This window comes from Elgaria multicarinata, chromosome 13, assembly GCF_023053635.1.
Source record: "Elgaria multicarinata webbii isolate HBS135686 ecotype San Diego chromosome 13, rElgMul1.1.pri, whole genome shotgun sequence".
Lineage (NCBI taxonomy): Eukaryota > Metazoa > Chordata > Lepidosauria > Squamata > Anguidae > Elgaria > Elgaria multicarinata.
This window is the reverse complement of record NC_086183.1, coordinates 30,745,790-30,770,509: the sequence shown is the minus strand read 5'-3', so window position 1 is coordinate 30,770,509 and position 24,720 is coordinate 30,745,790. Positions and strand designations below refer to the sequence as shown.

Here is a 24,720-nt window from a genome sequence, read left to right as displayed (position 1 = left end):
TTGTGTGTCATACGCACAAGCGTGCTCCTGCCTCCCCTCCCTCTTCCAGCTGTGGTAATGCAACCGTAAGCAACTGTTTCCATGGTGAACGAAGCACAGTTTGTCCCGGTTTGATCAAGACTGAACTGTGCTCCATTCAAAACGGAAGTGGACGCTTCCAATTTCCCAACGGCCGTGATTTCGAGTGGGGATGCGACCAAATCAGGTCTTACTAGCTGAGCCTTCTCCTGTTCTAGAAACTTTGGGATTAACTTATGACAGAAAACGGCATTTGTAGAAGAAATTGTGTTTATTTTACCTACATCCATCCCTTTAAGTGGCTTGCACAAAAAGAGGACAGCAAGGAACCAAATAATAACAATAAAAAAAACAACCCCAAAATGTCTGATCGTAACTCTGGCAGGCCTGTTTAAGCCTGTGCTGACCAGGAAGCAGAGAGAATCTGTTTCCAGTGAAACCAGAAGCTCCTGCAATTATTTCTGAACGTTAACGAAGTTAGGCCGGTGCATGACACCTACGGACTCCCCTATAAAAGGGAGTTCCCACCACTTTTGAGGCCAGAGAAGCTCAAGATCAACCAGTCTCCCTTCTGGATCCAGAACGGCTTTCCACCTGGGACTAACAAAGAACGTAACTGTTAACGACACGGGGATAGGGTCCACCTTACAGTGTTTACTCTGGCAACCCAGGAGAAATAGACAAAAGAACAGACTCCCACCCTTTTCATATAAGTAAAAAGACTACCAGCTGGATGGAAACTGGAGTAAAAAGACGAAAATGAGGGAAAGCAGCTGCCTACAGTCCCGGCCCGCTAGACGATCATCTCCAGCTGCTGAGCGTATTCGATCACTTGTTTGGCTAGCTCCGTCGAGGGGATGGTGGCGTCTTCTGGCTTCTGCTGCTGGCCTGTGAAACAGTAGTGGTTGTTCGAGCCTAGAATCCAACCACGCTGAAAGGGGCAAAAAGAAGGTAGGTAAGAGGAGTGAGTAACTGGTAGTTCCCCCCCGCCCAATCAATCAATCAATCAAGTTACAAACTCCACAAAGCACACAGGGGTTTGAGAGATAAATTACAAATGGGTTCCCCCTGAGCAAGTGTGTCAAAGCCTTAGCTCCTGAAGTGTCACTCCTCATTCTAAAAACAGCCTTTCTCAACCTGGGGCGCTCCAGATGTGTTGGACTACAACTCCCAGAATGCCCCAGCCAGCTCTGCTGGCTGGGGCATTCTGGGAGATGCAGTCCAACACATCTGGAGTGCCCCAGGTTGAGAACCACTGATCTAAAACATAACAGATCCTGAAAACAGAACCATCCTCCATTTCATGAAAACAACCACCACCAGATCCCCAGCAAAGCAAGTAACTCCTCCCGATTTTCTGCTTATTTGGGGGGCGTTTTGGTATAGCAGAACTCCTTCCCCTGTAACAGGGGACATTTACCAAGGGAGAAAATGTTCCAAAATCGACTGCCAGTGAACCGAAACGGCTGCTCAGCCAAAAGCATTTGGAACAGAGATGCTCTTCGCAGGCCCCTGAAGGACCGTGGGGAGCAGGGCCTTCCTAAAAACGTGGCCTGCCGTGGCAGAGAAAGCCTTTGTGGACACTGGCCTAACTTCAGCTGGCCATGGCACTTATGAGACCCGAGCTTGGAGGGTGTGTCAGAGAAGGAATTATCCACCGGAGGACACCAAGGACAGATCAAGATACCCTTGCAGTATTATTTGCTGCTCAGTGATCCAGGGGGTGAAATTTGGCCTTCTTTCAGCCCCAGGGGCTGGATTCCATTCGAGGGAAGCTCTTGGGGGCCACATTGTAGTAGTGCGCAGGAGAGAAGACCTGAACGCCCCCCAAATCAGCATGTTTTAAGCTTAAAAGTCTTACTTAGGGTGACCCTATGAAAAGGAGGACAGGGCTCCTGTATTTTTAACAGTTGCATAGAAAAGAGAATTTCAGCAGGTGTCATTTGTATGCATGTCGCACCTGGTGTAACTTCCTCTTCATCACAACAGTAAAGGCTGCAGGAGCTATACTGCAGCTATACTGTGACCAGATTTAAAAGAGGGCAGGGCACCTGCAGCTTTAATTGTTGTGATGAAGAGGGAATTTCATCAGGTTCTCCGTATATACAAATGACACCTGCTGAACTTCCCTTTTCAATACAACTGTTAAAGATACAAGAGCCCTGTCTTCCTTTTCATAGGGTCATCTTAGTCTTACTGCCAGTAACAAAGCCTTATGAGAGGGGTTTTCAACCTTCCAGAACAGGGCGGGGAAAGAGGGAGACTATGAACAATTTTGGGGAAAGGAGGCTAGGCCAGGAGAAATAGGGGCACGGCTGTTTGGGGAAACCTGGAGCGCCGGTCTGGGACACCAGGAGGGCTGGATTGGGCCCCCGGACGGGAGGTTCTGCACCTCTGAAATAGAGGGAGCAGTCAGGCCACTGCAAGCCAAGCGTGGCCCAGTGCCGGCAGCCTCACCTTCTTGGCATAGTCGGTCATCTTCTTGGGGGTGAAGAAGAGCATGCGCGTGGCTTCGTTAAGCAGGATCTTCTCGTAGGCCTTCTCAATGCAGCTGGCGATTTCGTCCCTGGGGTGGGAGAAGGAAAAGCAAGCATGGCCGAGCCGTTTGCCCAAGTTGGAGGGTCAGGGCACCATCCAGCCCCCTGCTGAGTCTTCGTAAGCCCCACTGGTATCAACGGGCGAGTGAACAGGTGTGGAACTCTCCTCCGTGGAAACGGACGGGACCTCAGAGCGCCTGCTGTGCCCTTCCTAACTGAGCAGTTCTATAGGGTTCAAGGTGCGTCACGTACATTCTCTCAGGAACCCTTACAACAACTCTGTAGTGTAGGGCAGCCTTATTATTACACTGCAAAGAGAAATTGTGGGTGGCTGGTACAGAGGCAACCAAATGAAAACTTCAGATAGACGAGGAACTTTCCCTCGGAATTCAAATTAGAGGTATACCTTGCTCTTAAATGGTTTAGTATATCATAGAATCATAGAATAGCAGAGTTGGAAGGGGCCTACAAGGCCATTGAGTCCAACCCCCTGCTCAATGCAGGAATCCACCCTAAAGCATCCCTGACAGAGGGTTGTCCAGCTGCCTCTTGAATGCCTCTAGTGTGGGAGAGCCCACAACCTCCCTAGGTAACTGATTCCATTGTCGCACTGCTCTAACAGTCAGGAAGTTTTTCCTGATGTCCAGCTGGAATCTGTCTTCCTTTAACTTGAGCCCGTTATTCCGTGTCCTGCACTCTGGGAGGATTGAGAAGAGTGTAAGAGTAAATGTCACCCACCCTTGGAAGAGCACAGTGACCCTGTGTTTTCAAATGAACCGCTGTTCTGGGTGTGCCTACTCTTTGGAAATCCACAAACGAAAGCAGCAAAACATGCAGGAAGGCAGTGGATAGGGGGCGTAGCTCAGTGTGATAGAGCACCTGCTTTGCATGTAGAAGCCCCAGGTTTGATTCCCGGCATCTCCAGGAAGGGCAGGAAAAAAACACCTGCCTGAAACCCTGGAGAGCCACTGCCAGTCAATGGCTCAGTTCATACAACGCTGGGGAGTTGTTACACCGCCATCGAGAAAAGCGTTGTCTGGAGGGAAAGCTCCACCCCATGGTGGAGGGTTTGTGTGGGTTTTTTTGAAAAACGCCCCACCCTGAGTATCCACGCTGTGCAGAGGAGAGTTCCTACACAACGGTTGTGTTGCGTGTTGTCTGGAGGGCTTTGTGGAGTTTCCTGTTGAGTGAAACACAACAGAGGAGGGCCAGGATCTCTTCTCGATCCTCCCAGAGTGCAGGACACGGAATAACAGGCTCAAGTGACAGGAAGCCAGATTCCGGCTGGACATCAGGAAAAACTTCCTGACTGTTAGAGCAGTACGACAATGGAATCAGTTACCTAGGGAGGTGGTGGGCTCTCCCACACTAGAGGCCTTCAAGAGGCAGCTGGACAATCATCTGTCAGGGATGCTTTAGGGTGGATTCCTGCATTGAGCAGGGGGTTGGACTCGATGGCCTTGTAGGCCCCTTCCAACTCTGCTATTCTATGATTCTATGCTGAATTTCTTCTGCAGGCTACTGGCTGGACATCTCTGGCACAGGGAAAAACTGGTGTCCGGAAGACCCTGAGTTGGTTGTGACCACCTCTTTATTTATTGAGGGGAGACATGATAGCACTCTTCAAATACTTAAAAGGTTGTCACACAGAGGAGGGCCAGGATCTCTTCTCGATCCTCCCAGAGTGCAGGACACGGAATACCGGGCTCAAGTTAAAGGAAGCCGGATTCCGGCTGGACATCAGGAAAAACTTCCTGACTGTTAGAGCAGTATGACAATGGAATCAGTTACCTAGGGAGGTTGTGGGCTCTCCCACACTAGAGGCCTTCAAGAGGCAGCTGGACAAGCATCTGTCAGGGATGCTTTAGGGTGGATTCCTGCATTGAGCAGGGGGTTGGACTCGATGGCCTTGTAGGCCCCTTCCAACTCTGCTATTCTATGATTCTATGGAGTTTCCCAGTGGCCATAGGGTTCCCAGGCAAGAGTGGCAAAAGGAGGGAGTGCCCCTCTTGGAGAGCCACTGGGATTGGGTTTTTTTTTTCTTCCGCAATGGCTGATGGGATACCATTGGGAGGACTGGGGGAGGAGAGAGGGTGGAGGAACGGTCAAACACGACTTGACTTGTACTCCACTCCACAAGAGGCCACACCCACACAACATGTTGTGTGGTGAGTATCCCCCACTACAAACTCCACTGTTGAGTGGAGTTTTCCCACCGAGTAGAGAAAAGTGTTGTCTGAAGTGGGCCAATGTCAAAAGTACTGAGCTAGAGAGACCAAGGGTCTGACTTACTATAAAACAGCTTCCTAGGCTCCTCCTCCAAGGATAATTCATTTATTTTATTTGTTTACTTGTGGCATTTATATATCGCGGAATATCGTAAAATCTCTTAGCGGTTCACCCACGGAGGGCCTGAACCGCCATGGATTAGACACAGCCTTCCTCAACCTGGGGCGCTCCAGATGTGTTGGACTACAACTCCCAGAATGCCCCAGCCAACTGGCTGGGGCATTCTGGGAGATGCAGTCCAACACATCAGGAGCGCCCCAGGTTGAGGAAGGCTGGATTAGAGCAATGGACCCGGCCCAATCCAGTGACACAACTTGTGTGTCCTTATGCCCCCCCCCCCACGCCTGTTAGCCCTTGGAGAAGAGCCGCCCCACAACGTGTTTCCATGCACGCTCCTGTCGGTACGCCTGAGGCCTGGCAAGGAGCTGACCCTTTGCTTCTCCGTCGCCTTCAACCACCTGCAGCAATGAGGCTCAGAGAACACAACTAACCTGACTGTATCCAATAAGATGTCGATGAAGAAAGCGTAGCTCTCTGCAGGGATGTTGCCTTTTGCCAGGAAGACTTTGTTGTAGCTGCCTTCCATCAGGTACTGAGGGTGGGGAGGGAGAGGGAGGAGGAAAACCACACATGCATTAGTCAGCTTCCCAGGGAAACCTGCCGAGAACACACACAACTGACAATGCAGCGACGAAAAAAAGACATTCCACGCCACTCCCTCCCCCCAAAAGCGCCATCATGGCCCCCTTATGCTTGGAACTGCTGCACAGAACACTTGAAGGGTAACTTTTCCTCTTAGCTTCAGCCCCTTGATCACTGCAGTTGCCATTTTCTGCACTTTCCCCAACCCTACAATATCCTTTTTTAGGAGCAGGCAGGTGTACACACAGTCACACCCCCCCCTCTGGTATGTATGGCCTAGGCCCCAAAAGTCTCAGGAAATGCCTTTTCCTATACAAGAACCTCCCCCTGAGCTTGTTTTTAAAGTCCACTGATGGGAGTGTGATTTTTTTCAGACGCCATTAACTGCTACAGAGAGCAGAGCCTTTTCAGACACGGCTTTCTTGAGGACGGTTTGTACCCTCCCTTTGTCTCGTTTCAGAGACAAGCAGGAATTTCATATTTAACTGGAAGACGCTTTTGTTCCTGCATTTGTATCGCGTGCATTCATTTCCAAAACGATTCTATGTTATCGCTTACTTGAGTAGCAGCAAAAGAGAACTGTGGAAATATATCCCCTTCCCCACTAAGGAGGGGGACTTTCTCAGTCCAGGACTTATTCTGCGTTTCTGAGGAACAGCCTTAGATTTAACAGCGGGTGGCACGGGAAGAAGAAGCTACCTGCTCCAGAGACACAGGGTGCTTGATGTAGACGTTGGTCTGAATTTCCTTCGCCGGCAGCCTTTCGAGCTCAGTGTGGAACTCTGCAACGCGGTTCTGGGACAGCAGGAAGAGAAGGTTCAAGCCCAGCAGCTGGTGCTTATAAGCCGACTCTGGCAACTCGTCTCTATGGCAGGAAGGGGGAAATTCACATACTGGATATTTATTTATTTATTGTACTTATATACCGCTCCCATAGCCAGGGCTCTCTGGGCGGTTTACAGAAATTCTAAAATTGAGATAAAAACAAGTATACAAAATTTAAAACTCTAAAACAAATAACATACACACATAAAGCATTAAAAACCGTTAAAAAAACTAAACATGTGGGTGATTAGGATGTGCTGCCATATGCCTGGGCAAAGAGGAAAGTCTTAACCTGGCGCCGGAAAGATAGCAGCGTTGGCGCCAGGCGAGCCTCGTCAGGGAGATCGTTCCATAGTCTGGGGGCCACCACCGAAAAGGCCCTGTCTCTCTTTGCCACACTCCGAGCCTCTCTCGGAGTAGGCACCCGGAGGAGGACCTTAGATGTTGAACGTAGTGACCGGGTATGTTCACGTCGGGAGAGGCGTTCCGTCAGGTATTGTGGTCCCAAGCCGTGTAAGGCTTTATAGGTCAAAACCAGCACCTTGAATTGGGCTCGGAAACATACAGGCAGCCAGTGCAAGCGGGCCAGAGCAGGTGTTATATGGTCAAACCGTCTGGTTCCCGAAATCAATCTGGCCGCTGCATTTTACACGAGCTGCAGCTTCCGAACCGTCTTCAAAGGCAGCCCTACGTAGAGTGCATTGCAGTAATCTAACTTGGAGGTTACCAGAGCATGGACAACTGAAGCCAGGTTATCCCTGTCTAGATAGGGGCGTAGCTGGGCCACCAACCGGAGTTTGTAGAAGGCACTCCGTGTCACTGAGGTCATGGATAAAATTCAGCACTTCACAAACACAGTTGCCAGCAGCGGGATGAACTGAATTCTGGTGACCCCAGTGAGCACTTTCCCTGGGCACCCAGCATAGAGAGAGTGCCCCCCCCCCCCGTCTACGCCTCAAAAGTTCTGTATCCATCGCAGAGAACGTGGAGGGATCCAACCCTGCATGGCTTTAGAGAATGTTGGAAGCGGGAGACTTCGTTGTGGTTTCTAACCTTCCCAAACGGCCGACATAAATGACTCCTGGGCCAGAAGGTTCCAAGGAGACAGGGCTGCCCTTGCGTCTTGTCCCAGAGATGGCAGGGGGATGGGGTCAGGGTTCGAGCTTCCAAACCCAGCCATCGTGTTTCTCAGAACACTCCTGCTTTCGCTGGGAGGCAAATGAGGAGGCTTGCGAAGTAATCCACAAAGCTTTTATTAAGCAACAAACGTCTCTTCTACCTGAAGAGAGTCTAACCTCTTGGAAACGTCCCCCTAGGCAAAACTATGCCAACTAAGCCAGACAACTGTCTGTTCAAGAAGACAATTGTCTCAAACGCCTGTAGCTTCAGAGCCCTGGTGCCTGAGGCTGGTTCTGGCGTAATCGAACCAGCCTTTCTCACGCCTTCCTTCCGCGCCGTGCGTTTGAGCTTCCGGCGGATCCTAGCATCAGCTAGCTTGTCGGGATGCTCACCTCAGGAAGAAGGCCCACTTCGCACCGAGTGTGTAGGATTTGGCCTTGAGGAGATAAGCTCTGGAGAGGGCTGACTCCCAGCTGGGGCCTCTCCCTTGAGAGCTTCCTCCCCCACTGGTCCAGACTGGCTGGTGTCTGGCGCTGCGTCTTCTAATCCTGAACCTGATTCTGACTGATTACCTGAAACATCTTCTCCCAAAACAGGGGCAGTAGGATTAGACATGACACCAACGAAGGTTTTTCTGCTTCGGATTTGCAAACCATCTTCCAGATTTTTACCTTACCGGAGTGGGGAGCGGGAGATTTTGCTCTTCTGTCTTTTTTAGAGCTTATTTTTCTGCTTTTTGTTTTAGGGTCACGATCTGCCCCAAGCCTTTTGGGATAAAATGAGCAAAGCAATTCCTTGTTATGCCCCCGAAGCAGGAACGCTTACTTGTAATCAAAGTAGTAGCACTTGAGCTGGGCCATGTATCTCTCGAAGGACGGGATGTCTTTCTTCAGGATACTCCACTGGGCCCCAATTTCTAGGATGTCTCCTTGGATGGCAGGAAAAGAAATGGGAGGACAGAGCATGAACAAAAAGCAACAGCAAAGGAGCGGCAATATTAGGGCAGAGCAAGCTAACCAACCCAGTACCTTGTCTCCAATTTGTAAAGCTCAGTTCAGAGCGTGCAACGCCAAGAAGAGGAAAAAATGGCAAACAAAATTATTTAACGGACTGTCAGGCTGTGGCAGCAAAGGAACTTTTATTCCTTGCAGCGGCTCAATGCGTTACCGCCCTGTACCATATATTTCTGGGCGTTTTTTAAAAAAAATGTATCCTGCAAAGATCTCTGATCAGTCGCAGGATTTATTCTTGGAGAAATACTTCTTCAGAGATCTCTGCAGGCGACATTTAAAAATGAAGAAGGCCCTGAAAAAATTGGTACAGGGACAAAGAGCACTGCGCTACGATGAGGAACAATTTTTTTTTTTTACTTCTTGGGACTTTGTCTCTCTTTTTCACTGTGTAATCTTGGGCATTTCCTAGTTTTGTTTGACCTTGCAATCCGAGGCACATCCACTCAGAAGTGAGCCCCGTTGAGTTGGATGGGATACCCTGCCAAAGGAAGTGAGGCAGGTGGCCACTAGGAGGAGGGCTTTCTCCGCTGTGGCACCCCGGTTGTGGAATGAGCTCCCCAGAGAGGTCTGCTTGGCACCTACACTGTACTGCTTTCGTCGCCAGCTGAAGACCTTTTTATTCTCTCAGTATTTTAACACTTAATTTTAACTTAAATTTAAATTTTACTGTTTTAACTCTGTATTTTAATCTTATATCAGTTTTGCTGCATGGTTTTATCCTGGTTGTGCTTTTTATACTGTATTTTGTAATTGTGCTTTTAACTTGTTGGTTGTTTTATTGTGGTTTTAATTTTTGTGAACCGCCCAGAGAGCTTCGGCTATTGGGCGGCATAAAAATGTAATAAATAAATAAATACTCCCAGGAATGCAGATATAGGATTGCAGTCAAAGAGACTGAACTACAAATCAGGAAGCACCTGGTTTGTATCGCGCCTCTGCCATGAAGTCATGGCACAGCGCATAGTTAAACTTTGGAACTCACTACCACAAGATGTGGTGATGGCCCCCAATTTGGACGGCTTTAAAAGGGGGGCTGGATAAATTCCTGGAGGAGAAGGCTAGTAGTCCTGCCGGCTAAGTGCAACTTCCACTATCAGTAGCAATAAGCCTGTATACCCTAGTTGTTGGGGAACATGGGTGGGAGGGTGCTGTTGCATCTGTCCTCTGCTTGTGGTTTCCTGGTCAACAACTGGTTGGCTACTGTGTGAACAGAGCGCTGGACTGCATAGAACATTGGTCTGATCCAGTAGGGCTCTTCTTATGGCTGGGGCATGCTGGGAGTTGCAGCTCAACACATCTGAAGGGCACCAGGTTGGGGAACACTGACCTAGAAGCTAAATTCCAGGTGCAATATGAACCTTACAATGCACCAATTTTGCTAAAGTTATGCAGGTCTGCATCTAGCCGGTACCTGGATGTGAGATTACCTGAGGACCCTTTGTCAGTGGTTTCAAGTTCCACAAAGACAGACAAGGTTTAAATTTAACAAGAAAATGCTCAGCAGAAAACAGATAAGGCTGCGTGTGTCTTTTCTGAAGTTCAAACTAGGGGAGGGGGAGCTTTGGTTTCCATCTCAGCTTGGGAGAAAGGGGCCAAGATCATAGAATCATAGAATAGCAGAGTTGGAAGGGGCCTACAAGGCCATCAAATCCAACCCCCTGCTCAACGCAGGAATCCACCCTAAAGCATCCCTGACAGATGCTTGTCCAGCTGCCTCTTGAAGGCCTCTAGGGTGGGAGAGCCCACAACCTCCCTAGGTAACTGATTCCATTGTCGTACTGCTCTAACAGTCAGGAAGTTTTTCCTGATGTCCAGCTGGAATTGGGCTTCCTTTAACTTCAGCCCGTTATTCCGTGTCCTGCGCTCTGGGAGGATCGAGAAGAGATCCTGGCCCTCCTCTGCGTGACAACCTTTTAAGTATTTGAAGAGTGCTATCCTGTCTCCCCTCAATCTTCTCTTCTCCTGGCTAAACATGCCCAGTTCTTTCAGTCTCTCTTCATAGGGCTTTGTTTCCAGACCCCTGATCATCCTGGTTGCCCTCCTCTGAACATGCTCCAGCTTGTCTGCGTCCTTCTTGAATTGTGGAGCCCAGAACTGGACGCAATACTCTAGATGAGGCCTAACCAGGGCCAAATAGAGAGGAACCAGATGCATCATGGGAGAGGCAAATGGCTATTCTTGGAATCAGGGGCTAAGCAGGAAGGTTTTGGAAGTTGGTCTCCTAGGGCTCTTTCTACCTTAGGAGGTCCTCATCAACCCTAGGCCCTGGGGATTAATGGGTTGTACTCACTTGCCAAAATGAGCTGCTGTTTAGTCAGTTTTGTGCCTGTGGTGGGCAGAAAGTTGAGTTCTAGCAGAGCCAGCTGGAATGGAGGAGAAGAAGAAGAGAGAGCAGTTACAGGCAAGCTGCACCATTGGCAACCAAGACTTGATAAATGACAGGACTATACTGATGCAAGACCGTTTCTCATCTCAAAGGCCCACAACACATAAGCAGATAAGCATCATCCATTGACAGGCAACTGGAAGCCAATCACCCCAACCAGGAGACCAATTTCAGTGCTCTCACTACTCACTACTACCCTTATGCTCTTAATTCAGGGGTGGGAAACTTCAGCCCCCCCGCCCCGGTTCTTGGTCTACAATTCCCATCTAGCCAGCACAGCCAATGATGGGGGAAGCTGTGGGCCAAAACATTTGGAGGGCTACAAGTTGCCTCTCTCCCCGCCCCAAATCTTAAAAGAACAGAGCCTTTTAGTGGCAGATAGCTTCCGAAGGAAGAGCAAACAGCATCATATCCCACACTTTCTAATTCTGGGGACCTCTTCCCACAGACGTGTCTGCCAATGTCTCTCCCCCCACTCCCCAATACATTGTAGAGCAGGGATGGGCAACCCGGTATCTTCCAGATGCTTTGGACCACAACCCCCCATCCCAGCCAACATGGCCAATGGTCAGGGATTATGGGAGTTGTAGTTACAAAAAATCTGGAGGGCACTAGGGAGCCTATTCCTAAAGTAGAACAGAGATGAGCAGAAAATGGAACTCCAGATATTTTAGACTTCAACTCTCAGGATTCCTGACCATTGGCCATTCTGGTAGAGGCTTCTGGGAGTTGGAGTCCAAAACGTCTGGAGATCTTACTTTCTGCCCACCCCTGAGGTAGAAGATCCTGGAACATGTTTCAGGGTGCACACCAATGATATGGACGGGGTACCTGTGGGGCCTTACTGTTTGCCTTGTGTGATCTGAGAGCGCATCCTGGTACATGCCTGCAGCAGTGTAAAGTCATTTGAGGTATGCAAGCTGCCTTTCAGGGAAGCTTCCCAAGACAGATCCTCCAGAAGGCAGATCTAAAAGCAGTGCTATACTGAAAAACATCCCTGACTGTGACATTTTCCTTCTCCACTTCCAGGATGCATGTAGTATACAGGCCTAGCTATTACAGCCTCAGCAAGCTAAAAGTGTCGTGGAAGCAGAAAGAGAAAGAAGAAGCATGCCTTCACCCTGACCCCTCAATCTTTGTGAATAGCAGCCATTCAAGTATGCCTTCCCCAGGTCGTGAGCGGCTGTTCTTTTTAGCAATGCAAACTTCCTACCACTTCTACAGAGCTCAGCTGCTAGGGCATCCTCTCCAACAGTCTAGTGTAGAATTACTCCAGGGAGGACGCATAACTGCGGCCAGATATTGCCGTATGAAGTTTAGAACTGTATCAGCTCTAAATGGGCCACTTTTGAAAACTGCGATGCTAAGCCTAAGCGGTTTTTAAAAAAGAAAAGAAATCAAGAAAAGAAATCAAGAAAAGAAATTCATGGAGACTAGAACCACTGATGGCTCTCAGCCAAGAGAAAAAGAAAGGAGCCTCCATCTTCAGAGGCAGTACACCCTTAACAAAATGTTGCAGATGGTTCTGGCACCTGGCCTTATTTGAGAGCTGGCTGGCCACTGTCGGAGGCAATACACTGGGCCGGATGAAGTTTTGGTCTGCCTCTGCGGTGACAATTCTCAGCAACCTAACTCAGTTGAGAGGTTCATAAACAGGTTTGTGCTCCGGCAAAAACAGCCCAGCTGAGTCATTCACCTTCCTTCCGGCAGCCTCCCGGGAACAAGAGGCCGTCTCTGGGATTGGGAGGGGGGAGAGCTGACATCAATACCACCCCCTCCAGAGCCACCGCCGGACTTCCAGGATCCACTCCGGGGTTTCCGATTCTACCATCCCACTACTAGCCCTGTCTCCCTCACCACATTAAAAAAAATCCTCTCTTTGTCCCCCCACTCCAACCCTTCCTCTTCCAGGCACACAGACCCCTAACCCTAGTTTCTGCCCCCACCCCGGCTTTTCTATGCAAGATGCTAGTTTCCTTTTTCTCCAGAGCTGAGCATCCAGGCAGCCTGGGCTACCCTTAAACCAAGGGCAGGCACCCCGTGGCCCTGCCCAGATGTTTTGACCTACAATTCCCATCAGCCCTAGCCAGCATAACCAGTGGCGATGGGAGTTGTAGGCCAAAACAGTAGGCCAGACGTTGACCACCCCTCCCTTTCCACGGCTTCTCCTCCACCACCTATTACCAGAAGTTCTGTCCTTGTGAGGGCCCTGATATGTGGGCAACTTGTGGCCCTGCCCAGATGTTTTGACCTACAACTCCCATGATGCTTCACCACTGGCTAACGGGAGCTGCAGGCCAAAATATTTGGAGGGCCACCAGTCGCCCACTTCTGGCTTGTTGGCCGGCGCTTCTCCCTCGCTTCCTGCTGCTGTGCCCATGCCCGCCATCCTTCCCCTACTGCGTGTGACAGTTCCCAAGAGTCAATCCTTGAATGTCAGTTTCCGGGCTCCCCTCCCCTGCCCCAACTTCCTGACCCCCATCTCCTCTCCACCCTTAATCCCCGCTTCTAGCATCCCCCTCCCATATTCCAGGCCCCTCCACCCTTCGTGCTCCTTGGCGACCCTCCTCCAGCGCCCTTTCTTCCCAACGTGCCGGTTTCTAGTGCCTCCACCCCGCCCTGAAAGGCCAGCCGTCAGTTTCCAGGCTCCCCGCGTCCCACCCCGTTAGCCGGTTTCTAGGGTCCCGCGTCGGTTTCAAGACCCCCCCTTCCCTTCCCCTCCCCTCCCCGTTTTACCTTGAGGCGGCCCAGCAAGTCGCCGCACTTGCTCAGGTTGAGGTTCTTGCGGTTCCACTCGGCCCGCAGCTGCTCGTACATGCCCGCCGCCTCCTTCAGCCCGGCGGCGCCCGCGTCCGCCCCGTTCAACACCGGCCCTCCGGACGCGGCCATCATCGTCGCCACCGCTGCCATGAATCGGCACCCGGCGGAGCAGCTGCGGCAGTCGCAAGGCTGAGCGCGACCGGCCTCGCTTTACGGCCGCGGCCCTCGTCGCTCGCTCAGTCTCCATGGGAACCGCCTCGAGGCCAGAGGCGGGCGGGCCCCCCCCGCCCACTGCCGCGCGCGCCCTTCAGTGACGCGCCAACGGCTCCGCCCCTGATTGGTCCTAGGTTTTTAAGCGCATGCGCGGAAGGGAAATGGCTAGTTTTGAGGCGTGGAGCGAAGCGAGCGACGGAATTTGAGGGGGGCTGAAGCTGTAAGGGGGTTGAGCTAAGGGGTTGGGGGGCAGCGGGAAGAGGGCATGAAGAGGGCATGGGAAGGGGATACCTGGGAAGTATGGTGCCGTGAATAGCTGTGACATTATAGGGCGCCACGGTGATGACGTCACTAGTAGGGCGGCTGCTGTGTGGAAACCGGTGACGTCACGAGGCAAGGGCCTAGGCGTGGGGCGTTGCTAAGGCCGTCCAGATGTATTGGACTGCAAAGCCCATCATCCGAAGAGAGCATGGCAACCTCCCCCATCTTAGAACCCGTTACATATGTCGGACTACAAGACCCATCATCCCCAGTCAGAATGGCCTTGGAGGGCTCCTGGTTGGGGAAGGCTGGCTGGCATAACCCCGCCAACTGGATTCCATACTTGGATACGTTCATTTGGAACTATGCAAATTAAAATCACGCCTTCCATTACCTATCAATAAGCTTGCTGTTAAACACATGCACACATATAAAGATATGCATACAAACAAAACTGATCATGCCTGTCATGCAGCATGCTGAAATAGGCCCTGACACATTGCTAAGATCGAGGTGTAAGAATCTCCCAAATAGGTTGTACGGAAGGACTTCAGTATCCACACCAAGTTCACCCAGAAAGGCGTCACGCTCTTTCTGGCAACCATGGTGTCATTCACCAGGACAAACGCTGGATCATTTTGTGGGGCCGGCTGGAGTGATGGTTATCTGTAGGGCAGCTGAAGTCCACTGCAGTCTTTCTATCATCTGTGTTCTGGCTGGCTGCCCTGTCATTCTGCTGCCTTGGGAATGGTTGGGTTATCTCATCTTTCCTCACCCTGGTACTCTCCAGATGTTTTGGATGACATCTGGAGAGTATTTTATTCTTAAAATAAGAATAATTCCTGACTGTTGCCCACACTGACTAGGGCTAACAGGAGTGGTAATCCAAAACATCTAGAGGTCACTAGTTTGAGGAAGGCTGGATTATCCAGTCCAGAAGACCAAATTCTGTACTCTTGGTTAGTGTCTGTTCTCCAAACAAATGGCCCTTCCACAATGCTGCTTCTATCAACAGTAGGTATAGAACAGTTATGAACCAAATGTGTTTAGGCAGAGCATTACCATATACAAATATTTACCTAGTCATATGCATGTTACAAAAATTCAAAATAGAAATTAGTGTTACAAGCATGGAATGTCTCTCTGTTTCTTGCAATTTGAAAACACAGACCTGATACATTTACTTCGGGAGCTGAATCTAGGCCATTATTATTATTATTATTATTTATATAGCACCATCAATGTACATGGTGCTGTACAGAGTAAAACAGTAAATAGCAAGCCCCTGCCGCTTAGGCTTACGTTCTAATTAAATCATGGTAAAACAATAAGGAGGGGAAGAGAATGCAAACAGGCATAGGGTAGGGTAAACAGGCACAGGGTAGGGTAAAACTAACAGTATAAAGTCCAAACAACATCAAGTTTTAAAAGCTTTAGGAAAGAGAAAAGTTTTTAGTTGAGCTTTAAAAGCTGCGATTGAACTTGTAGATCTCAAATGTTCTGGAAGAGCGTTCCAGGCGTAAGGGGCAGCAGAAGAAAATGGACGAAGCCGAGCAAGGGAAGTAGAGGCCCTTGGGCAGGCGAGAAACATGGCATCAGAGGAGCGAAAAGCACGAGCGGGGCAATAGTGTGAGATGAGAGAGGAGAGATAGGAAGGAGCTAGACCGTGAAAAGCTTTGAAGGTCAACAGGAGAAGTTTATATTGGATTCTGAAGTGAATTGGAAGCCAGTGAAGAGATTTCAGAAGTAGAGTAACATGGTAGTATGTGCTGCCAGTTGGCCACAGAATCCTGTACTAGAAGATTTATGAAGTTCCCACATGCAGCGAATAACAGCAAACAAGGATTCCCATGGACAGTTGTCTGCTTAATTATAACATCAGTGGGGAACTTGTGGCCTCCAGTTGTTTCAGCCTAGAATTCCTATCATCCCCAATCATTGAATATGCTGGTTAAGTAGGGTGACCATATGAAAATGAGGACAGGGCCCTGTATCTTTAACAGTTGCATATAAAAGAGAATTTCAGCAGGTGTCATTTGTATGCATGTCGCACCTGGTGAAATTCCCTCTTCATCACAACAGTTAAAGCTGCAGGAGCTATACTGCAGATTTAAAAGAGGGCAGGGCACCTGCAGTTTTAACTGTTGTGATGGAGAGGAAATTTCACCAGGTTCTCCATATATACAAATTACACCTGCTGAAATTCCCTTTTCAATACAACTGTTAAAGATACAGGAGCCCTGTCCTTATTTTCATATGGCCACCCTAAACGGTTAAGGCTGATAGAAGTTGTAGGCCAAAACATCTGGAGGGCCAAAAGTTGCTCACTCATGTATTGAAACAATCCAGATATCTCTCAAGCAATTAACCAGTACCTCACACTAGAGGTTTTGGCAAAAGCCAACAAACACAAAGGATTACCTGATATGTTTCCTCTTCTGCAGGATCCCAGTAAGTGAAGGCCAATGACAACCATTCAATAACATAAGAGATAGTAAAGATGTACACTTAGGGGACAGAATTCATATGGAACTTAAATTTGCTTCCCAATTCCACTGAACCATCATTGAGTATTGAGCCAGCCCGTCTCTGCAAAGTCGCCTCTTTGGTTCGAATGTTGGTCACGGGGAGTAGAGAGTTGGGAATTGTGTGTGTGTGTGTGTGTGCTCACACGCACACATAAAAGGGGTCATTAAAATAAGAATCTGAGTTCCAGATTTATTTTTTTGGGCAGGTCCCTTTGCAACAAACATCTGTGATGCAGCGATCTTTTGTGCCCAACCTGCTCCTTCTCCTCCTCCATGCGAAAGGTTACCTGTCAGCAACAGATTGCACATGGGTAGCTGTGGTCAACAGCTTTGACAACCTCGGGGGTCCACATTATATGTACTTCGAGCAGTATGAAATTCGCAGTGTGACTGAGGTCTTCAAGCAGCTGGTGGATTCGGCCACAGACCCCAATGACAAAGATGCCGTGAGTGCCACTTATTATTATTATTATTATTATTATTATTATTATTATTATTATTATAATTATTTATTTATTTATATAGCACCATCAATGTACATGATGCTGTACAGAGTAAAACAGTAAATAGCAAGACCCTGCTGCATAGGCTTACAATCTAATAAAATCATAGTAAAACAATAAGGAGGGGAAGAGAATGCAAACAGGCACAGGGTAGGGTAAGCAGGCACAGGGTAGGGTAAAACTAACAGTAGAAAGTCCGCACAACATCAAGTTTTAAAAGCTTTAGGAAAAAGAAAAGTTTTTAGTTGAGCTTTAAAAGCTGCGATTGAACTTGTAGTTCTCAAATGTTCTGGAAGAGCGTTCCAGGCGTAAGGGGCAGCAGAATCTTCCGTGAGATTTTTGAAAGGCAAAAGTCCTTTGTTTCCTTGCACAAAAGGGGCATGAACTGGAACTGTGGTGAAGCTCAGCTGTAGGCCACTTAGAGGCCTGGTGGTGTGCCTGTGAACTAGGCTTGGGCTGATGTAGGGTGACCATATGAAAAGGAGGACAGGGCTGCTGTATCTTTAACAGTTGCATAGAAAAGGGAATTTCAGCAGGTGTCATTTGTATATATGGAGAACCTGGGGAAATTCCTTCTTCATCACAACAGTTAAAGCTGCAGGAGCTATACTGCAGATTTAAAAGAGGGCAGGGCACCTGCAGCTTTAACTGTTGTGATGAAGAGAGAATTTCACCAGGTTCCCCATATCTACAAATGACACCTGCTGAACTTCCCTTTTCAATACAACTGTTAAAGATACAGGAGCCCTGTCCTCCTTTTCCTAGGGTCACCCTAGCTGATGTGAATCAGCCATGCTCAAAAAACAGGCCAGCAGACAAGGCTAAAGGGCTGAGGGTAGCCTGGAAGCTTTTATAGCTTTTCCAGTGAGGGAGCCAATAATAATAATAATAATAATAATAATAATAATAATAATAATAATAATAATAATTTCTTACCCACCTCTTCCTTTGGATTGAGGTGGGGAGCAACATTAGTGCAGGAATCAACACATCTTTAAAATTCTTTATTTTACATTAATCTGGGTAGAAGTGCTGGAAAAGGCTAGTCTTCAAAGCTGCCTTAAAATCACAGAGGGAGTTAATATTACGAATCTCCTCCGGCAGGCCGTTCCATAATCCAGGGGCAACAGAAGAAAAGGAATCAACACATCTTAAAAAACTCTTGATTTTACATTGTCTGGGTAGGCCTGCGGGAAGAGGCTAGTCTTCAAATGGGCTGCGTAGATTGGTGTAGTCACTCAGGATGTCTTCGGATGTCATTCATAGTGGTAGAAACTGCTCAGACTGCAACTGTAAGCTGCTCACCACAAGGGGGCAGCAGTGCACATATCTGGAAATTCTCATTTTATTTCCAATCCCGGTCGTTCCCATACTTGTTTATTTTATTTTTTAATGAGCTATTGTATTCCAGGCTGCAGTTGGCTTAACTAGTTCATCAATTCATTTACTTACTTATTTGCGGGCATTTACAAACCTCTTACATCTAAAGATTTCAGAGCAGTGTACATAAAAGCAAAAGCATAAAAAGGAAAGACAATACATTAAATACACCGTATCTACATAAAATGGAAGGCTACTGTATACAGGGAGGTCTTGCACAGATGGGTTTTAGGCATTCGCCTAAAAATAAAAAGGCTTGGCACATATCTTATGTCAGGAGGAAGATGGTTCTACCCAGTGGGTGCCACCATGCCATTAAATGCCCTGCTCTGAACGATTGTGGAGCAAACCTCAGGCATATGTGGCACTGTCAGGGAGGCCCCACCAGATGACCTCAAGGATCTGTAAGGGAGAAGGCTGAACAGCAAGGACCCAGGTCCCAAGTTCTTATATACTAACAACAGAACCTTAAATCTGGCTTGGAAGCAATTCAGGCAGGCAGTGCAGATTCGTCAGCACAAGTATAATATTCTGCCCTTAGGTCACCCCACTCAGCATCCTGGCCAAAGCATTCTGTGCTAGCTGCAGCTTCCGGACCAGTCTTAAGGGGCAGCCCCATGTAAAGTACCTTACAGTTATCCAACTTCGAGAGTCATTAGTGCCTGAATCACCGTGGCCAAGCTGTCTCCATGCAAGAATGACGAACTAGCCGTAGCTGGCTGATTTATTTATTTATTTATTTATTGCATTTCTATTCAGCCCAATAGCTGAAGCTGTCTGGGCGGTTCACAAAAATTAAAACCATGAAGTACAATTCAAAGTATAAAACAAATAACAGTATAAAAACACAACCAGGATAAAACTGAGCAGCAATGCAGAGATTTATGCAGATTTAAAATACAGATTTCAAACAGCAAAGTTAAAAGATTAAGATGATAAACTGTTAAACTTTTGTTTAAATTGTTAAACTGTTGTTTAAACTGATAAACTGTTTAACTTTTGTAAACCGCCCAGAGAGCTTCGGCTATGGGGCGGTATATAAATTTAATAAACAAATAAATAATAAATAAAATATTGGGGAAAATAAAAAGGTTGTCACCTGGCGTCGAAAAGAATATACCATAGGTGCGAGGTGAATCTATCCGGCGACCAAGGCCGATTCAGTCCCAAATCCAGGCCTGAACCTAGACTGAAATGGGTTTATCAAAGCTTTCATTGTTTACTCTGGGCATGTCTACACCACAAGGGTATAGGGGGAGGATCACGGACTTACCGGCTTCCACGATACTCCCTGGTTGTCCAGACGGTCGCACGATGTCCTAGAAGGACGTCGCGGCTGCCATTTTTTTTAAAAACCAGGAGAGGAGCGCACTCCTCCGCCAAAGATGGTGGTGGAGAAAACACCTGCTCCCCCCACCCCACCCCTGATGGGCCCGGAGCTCCTGAAGAGCTCCGTGCCCTGTTCCTGGCTCCTCACATTTACTTGCGAGGAGCCGGGATGAAACTGGGATGGCCGCCCACGCCTCCCGCAGTCTCAGGACGATCCCGAGACCATGAGAAAAATTGGGCTAAAAGCCGTCCTGGTTATCCCGGGGAAATGGAGGGAACTTCCCTCCCTGCCCCCGGGATCCCTGTGCGTCATTGCACAGGGATGATCCTGGGACAATCCCGGGATAAGGCATGGTGTCTGTGGAAGTCAAGCCAACCACGTATTTGTATGATCTTACAAGAGTTGTGATGACCACATGCAATGTCCTCAAAGCGGGAAAAGCTCTTAACTGTCTTTTTTTTCTTTTACAGCGTTACCTGGGATTTCCGTATTACCTGAAAATTAATCTGACCTGCAAAACCCAGGTAAGGCAAGAGCGGCATATTTTAGGAGGGCCCTGCCAGGTCGTTAGTGGGAGACGGATTCTAGTTTCAGGGGCACTTCTTGACGCTCCTCTGCCGCTCCAGCAACGTCGTTTCTGCCATGCAAACAGAAATGGGGTTTCAGCTGTGACTTGTTCACTGGTAAGATGGCACAGGAGTATCATACGGAACAGACCTCTGTCTGCAATGAGATGCCAGCGCAGACAAGTGCTGCAGGGACATTTTGCCAGGAGGGCTCGCCACCTTTTGTGAGACCGACTGACTTTCCCTTCCAGGACTCAGAACTGTCTATTCGGAGAGCTCACTACAGTGGCTTGAGACCGATTGTGACGGTCCTTTTTGAAGAACCCGTCCACCCTGTACGTCAGAAGCAAGAGCAGTTGCAGATTGAAATGACGGGTGCCCCGTACAGGTTTACAGGTACCTTGTGACTGTTGGGCTGCATCAGTATGTCATCCTGAGAGGCAGCAGGACGCCCGCTGGGAAAGACCTCATTCAAGAGGTGCTTCTTCTTTAGGCACTTTGCAGCTCCTGTTACACATAGCTTCATCCCACGGACCTGTTTCTCTCGAATTATCTCCTACAGTGTTTAGCTGTCGTTGTTGTTGTTGCTAGCTAAATCACACCCTGGGCAGCAGCGCTCCTAAGATCCTTTGCATACCAGGAAAAGGGTTTAAGCAGGGAAATGTAAAAAAAAAAAAATCATAAAAAATCAACGGATGACCCAATTCGATTCAAATTTGGTATGCTTAAAGCTCTCCTTCATATCTATTACTGTGCCAATTCTGATATTGTTATCTTTAAAACTTACGCAGACGTAAGCATTTGTTTAATTTGTACTTTAAACATATCAAATCCTGCTCCTGCGCCCCCCAGTGGCCGCTCGGAAAACAACAAATGATCCGCTCCAAAAGTAGTTCCAGAATAGGTCGGGTCTTTTGGCTTTATAGCACAATTCAAGCCGGATGCATGGGAGTGCTTCACAGTCAAAGCAGATTATAAACTGGAAAACTTCACGAGTCCTTTGCACGCAATTTGCAGTGATTGCACAGTATTACGCTGGTGTGATAAAGCTAACAGTGTAACAGCCTCGGGCAGCAGATCTGGGGTGTCATTAATGGCCTGAGTGGCAGACAGACCCACCTGGCCCAGTTTGGCACAACCCACCAGCATGTTCTCCTGCTCAACCTTTATCAGAGAACTTCCGCGCTGCCCGCAGATACTTATTTATTAAAACATCTGTATCCCTCTCTATATTACTAGGATCTCAGGGCAGTGTACAGATAAAAGCATACAAACAATATAAAACCATAAATATACACAGCTAAAAACAAATTGAACCGTTAATCAAGCTAAAACCAGTACAGAGTTTCAAAAAAGTTAAAACCAATCAAAACCATGTGCAAGCTTGGCGAATTTAGCCCTCAAAGGCTTTGTTCAAAAAACATGTCTTCACTTGGCGCTGAAATAAAGACAGCGCTGGTGCCAGTCGGGCCTCCAAGGGGAGGGCATTCCACAGCCAGGGTGCCACAACAGAGAAAGGCATGTGGACAGGGAGACATTTCTCTCCCTCTCTCAAAATACTAGAACCCGGGGTCATCCTATGAAGCTGATGGGTGGGAGATCCAGGACAAATAAAAGGAAGTCCTTCTTCACACAGCGCAGAGTTAAATTATGGGACATACTACCACAAGATATAGTGATGGCCAGCAATTTGGATGGCTGTAAAAGGGGGTTGGATAAATTCCTGGAGGCGAAGGCTATCCAGGGCTACTAGCCCTGAGGGTTGTGTGCTATCTCCAGTATTCGGGGCAGTAAACCTGTGTGCACCAGTTGCTGGGGAACATGGGTGAGAGGGTGTTGTCCTGCTTGTTCATCCCTGGCCGATGGCTGGTTGGCCACTGTGTGAACAGAGTGCTGGACTGGATGGACCCTTGGTCTGATCCAGCGTCAGGGCACTTCTGATGTTCTTATGCTGTTGGTGAATTAGCAGTATTAGCAGAAGGGGGCATGCTGTTCGGACCTTCTGTCGCTGACTCTCCTAGGTGAGAATAGCTTGTTCCCCCCTCGTAGTGTGTGTTGGCCAGCAGGGGTCAGAACGAGGACTGCCATCCAGACGTCTGGGGGGGGGGATCTACGCTACTGCTTTTAAAGCGCTTTGAAAACGTTTTGAAACCTGTATATGCAGTGTGTCCTGGGCCTCAACAGTTGTCAAAACTGTTATAAAGCGCTTTAAAGCAGTAGTGTAGATCCCCCCCTGGTCTGTGGGTGAGCCGTAATTTAGAGGGATGGTCCCTTGCAGTCTTCCTCCTCTTGCTAACACATTTTTTGAAAGCTCTGCCTCCAGCATTGGCTGGAGCAAACATGTGCTCAGGTGTCGTAACCCTCTCTCAGCTTCAGTGCTCCTTTGACTTTTTAAAAAAAGAAAAGGTCGTCGCCTCCAAGACTGTTTTCCTCAACACTGTCACATTGGTCAGGACGCAGTGGCTGATTCCATACAAGCACCCTTTAGCGCTGCTGTGGTGTGGCGTGGCTTTCCCACCACCGTTTCAAAGCGGAATTAAACTGGCGATGACACATCACACTTAACGTGGTGCTATATTACCTGGTGATCCCCTCCTCCAAGCCAAGACCTTTCTCTAATTTTTACACAATGAAGGTCTCACGCCTCTTTGCCATTGTGTTTTATTTTTTATGAGTGCAAGTTTGCTGTTCTGATAACGAAGAAATTAAATTCAAATTCAAATTTAAAAATCATAGTGAAAAGAAATAATGCACTATTCTGCCTGTGAGGAAGAAATCTGTCATTACATACTCAGGAAATCGCCAAGTACTCAGGAAAGGGCCAATTTAGAGAAGCTGGCTATGCAAGAGGATAGGAAGTAGCTTATTACAAAAGCATAAGAGCCCTGATGCTGGATCAGACCCAGGGTCCATCCAGTCCAGCACTCTGTTCACACAGTGGCCAACCAGCCATCGGCCAGGGATGAACAAGCAGGACATGGTGCAAAAGAACCCTCCCACCCATGTTCCCCAGCAACTGGTGCACACAGGCTTACTGCCTCGAATACGGGAGATAGCGCACAACTATCAGGGTTAGTAGCCATTGATAACCTTTGTCTCCAAGAATTTATCCAACCCCCTTTTACAGCCATCCAGATTGGTGGCCATCGCTACAACTTGTGGTAGTGAGTTCCATAAATTAACTCTGCGCTGTGTGAAGAAGTCCTTCCTTTTTTTTTGTCCTGGATCTCCTACCCATCAGCTTCATGGGATGACCCCTGGTTCTAGTATTTTGAGAGAGGGAGAAAAATGTCTCCCTCTCCACATTCTCTACACCTTGCATCATTTTGTCCACCTCTATCATGTCTCCCCTTAGTCTCTTTTTTTCCAAGCTAAACAATCTCAGTTGATGTAACCTTCCGTCGTAGGGGAGATGCTCCAGCCCCCTAATCTTTTTAGCTGCCCTTTTCTGCCGTTTTCCCAGCTCTATAATGTCCTTTTTTAGGTGTGGTGACCAGAACTGTACACAGTATTCTAAGTGTGGTCACACCATGGATTTAAAGCTGCATGCACCAGCAGCTTTAAAAGAAAAAGTATAGATGGAAGCTACTAATTCAAGAACAGCACGCCTGAAAACAGTGGGACAGGCTGGTGGTGCACTTGCTTTTTACGTGAGAAAACCCCCACTAGGTCTAAAAAAAAAATACATGTGAGAATGTACAGAAAACACTGGTATGAAGTTGTTTAGCAGCAATGTCATCTGATATCTTCCTGAAAATGGAGTGAGAAATTATGCCAAATTCCTAAGAAACCAGACAATGTAGCAAACAGCGTATACTTTTGGGAAGTGGCATCAGCTCTAGCAAAGCGGTCCACGAAGTTACAAGCCCATTACAATTGATACTACTCAGTATGTCAACACATACTTGTGTTAGTTGTTGTGGCACATAAATGGCCTTGAAAGTAAAGAGAAAGAAAAGAGTTTTTAAAACACACACACACACACACACACACACACACACACACACACCCCTTTACCTGTCTTGTCACCCGGAGGAGATTCCTGCTTACCACAGGTGACCAGACAAGTGGCTGTTTACAAGTCCGTGCGACATGTTTTGTTTCCATGTCTCCCCAAGGTTGTGACAGTGAGGAGGTTTGCAATATGTGTTGGTACACACCGATGCCCTTCATGAATGGCAGCGTTGTGATGATCGTGTCGGTGGACAATAATGGCCTTGGTCTACCTGTGGAAATGAAGAGGTGAGGGAGATGATTGGGTTTGTGCCGCAAAATTTTCAGACTCCGCAAAAACGTTTTCATCTTGCTTGGCCTACGTATCTCTTGAGGACCTGTTGTAACAAAGGCAAA

The 24,720-nt window shown here is 48.1% G+C and overlaps 2 protein-coding genes across 2 annotated transcripts in view; one reads left to right on the top strand and one right to left on the bottom strand.

Annotated features, from left to right (window-relative positions):
* Nucleotides 1-270: 270 nt before the first annotated feature.
* Nucleotides 271-13,779, bottom strand: PSMD8 (proteasome 26S subunit, non-ATPase 8). Its single transcript, XM_063140164.1, has 7 exons — nucleotides 13,566-13,779; nucleotides 10,734-10,806; nucleotides 8,256-8,358; nucleotides 6,186-6,351; nucleotides 5,336-5,436; nucleotides 2,476-2,584; nucleotides 271-949 (listed from the first exon to the last, which is right to left on the bottom strand). Exons 1-7 carry the CDS (start codon nucleotides 13,737-13,739, stop codon nucleotides 812-814), a joined length of 864 nt encoding a protein of 287 aa, XP_062996234.1. The 5' UTR covers nucleotides 13,740-13,779; the 3' UTR covers nucleotides 271-811.
* A 3,042-nt stretch (nucleotides 13,780-16,821) lies between these two features.
* Nucleotides 16,822-24,720, top strand: part of CATSPERG (cation channel sperm associated auxiliary subunit gamma) — a 50,142-nt gene continuing 42,243 nt past the window's right edge. Inside the window, exons 1-4 of the mRNA XM_063139753.1 lie at nucleotides 16,822-17,037; nucleotides 20,275-20,328; nucleotides 20,622-20,766; nucleotides 24,489-24,612. Of these exons, the coding sequence (XP_062995823.1) occupies nucleotides 16,822-17,037; nucleotides 20,275-20,328; nucleotides 20,622-20,766; nucleotides 24,489-24,612 (539 nt within the window). The remainder of the gene's footprint in view (nucleotides 17,038-20,274; nucleotides 20,329-20,621; nucleotides 20,767-24,488; nucleotides 24,613-24,720) is intronic.

Excerpts from the sequence above, each read along its gene's own strand:
- PSMD8 (XM_063140164.1), bottom strand. The coding sequence starts at position 13,739 with ATGGCAGCGGTGGCGACGATGATGGCCGCGTCCGGAGGGCCGGTGTTG. Across the intron at positions 10,807-13,565 it reads ACTTGCTGGGCCGCCTCAAG|CTGGCTCTGCTAGAACTCAA; the intron begins GTAAAACGGGGA and ends CCTCCATTCCAG. Across the intron at positions 8,359-10,733 it reads ACAGCAGCTCATTTTGGCAA|GAGACATCCTAGAAATTGGG; the intron begins GTGAGTACAACC and ends CTGCCATCCAAG.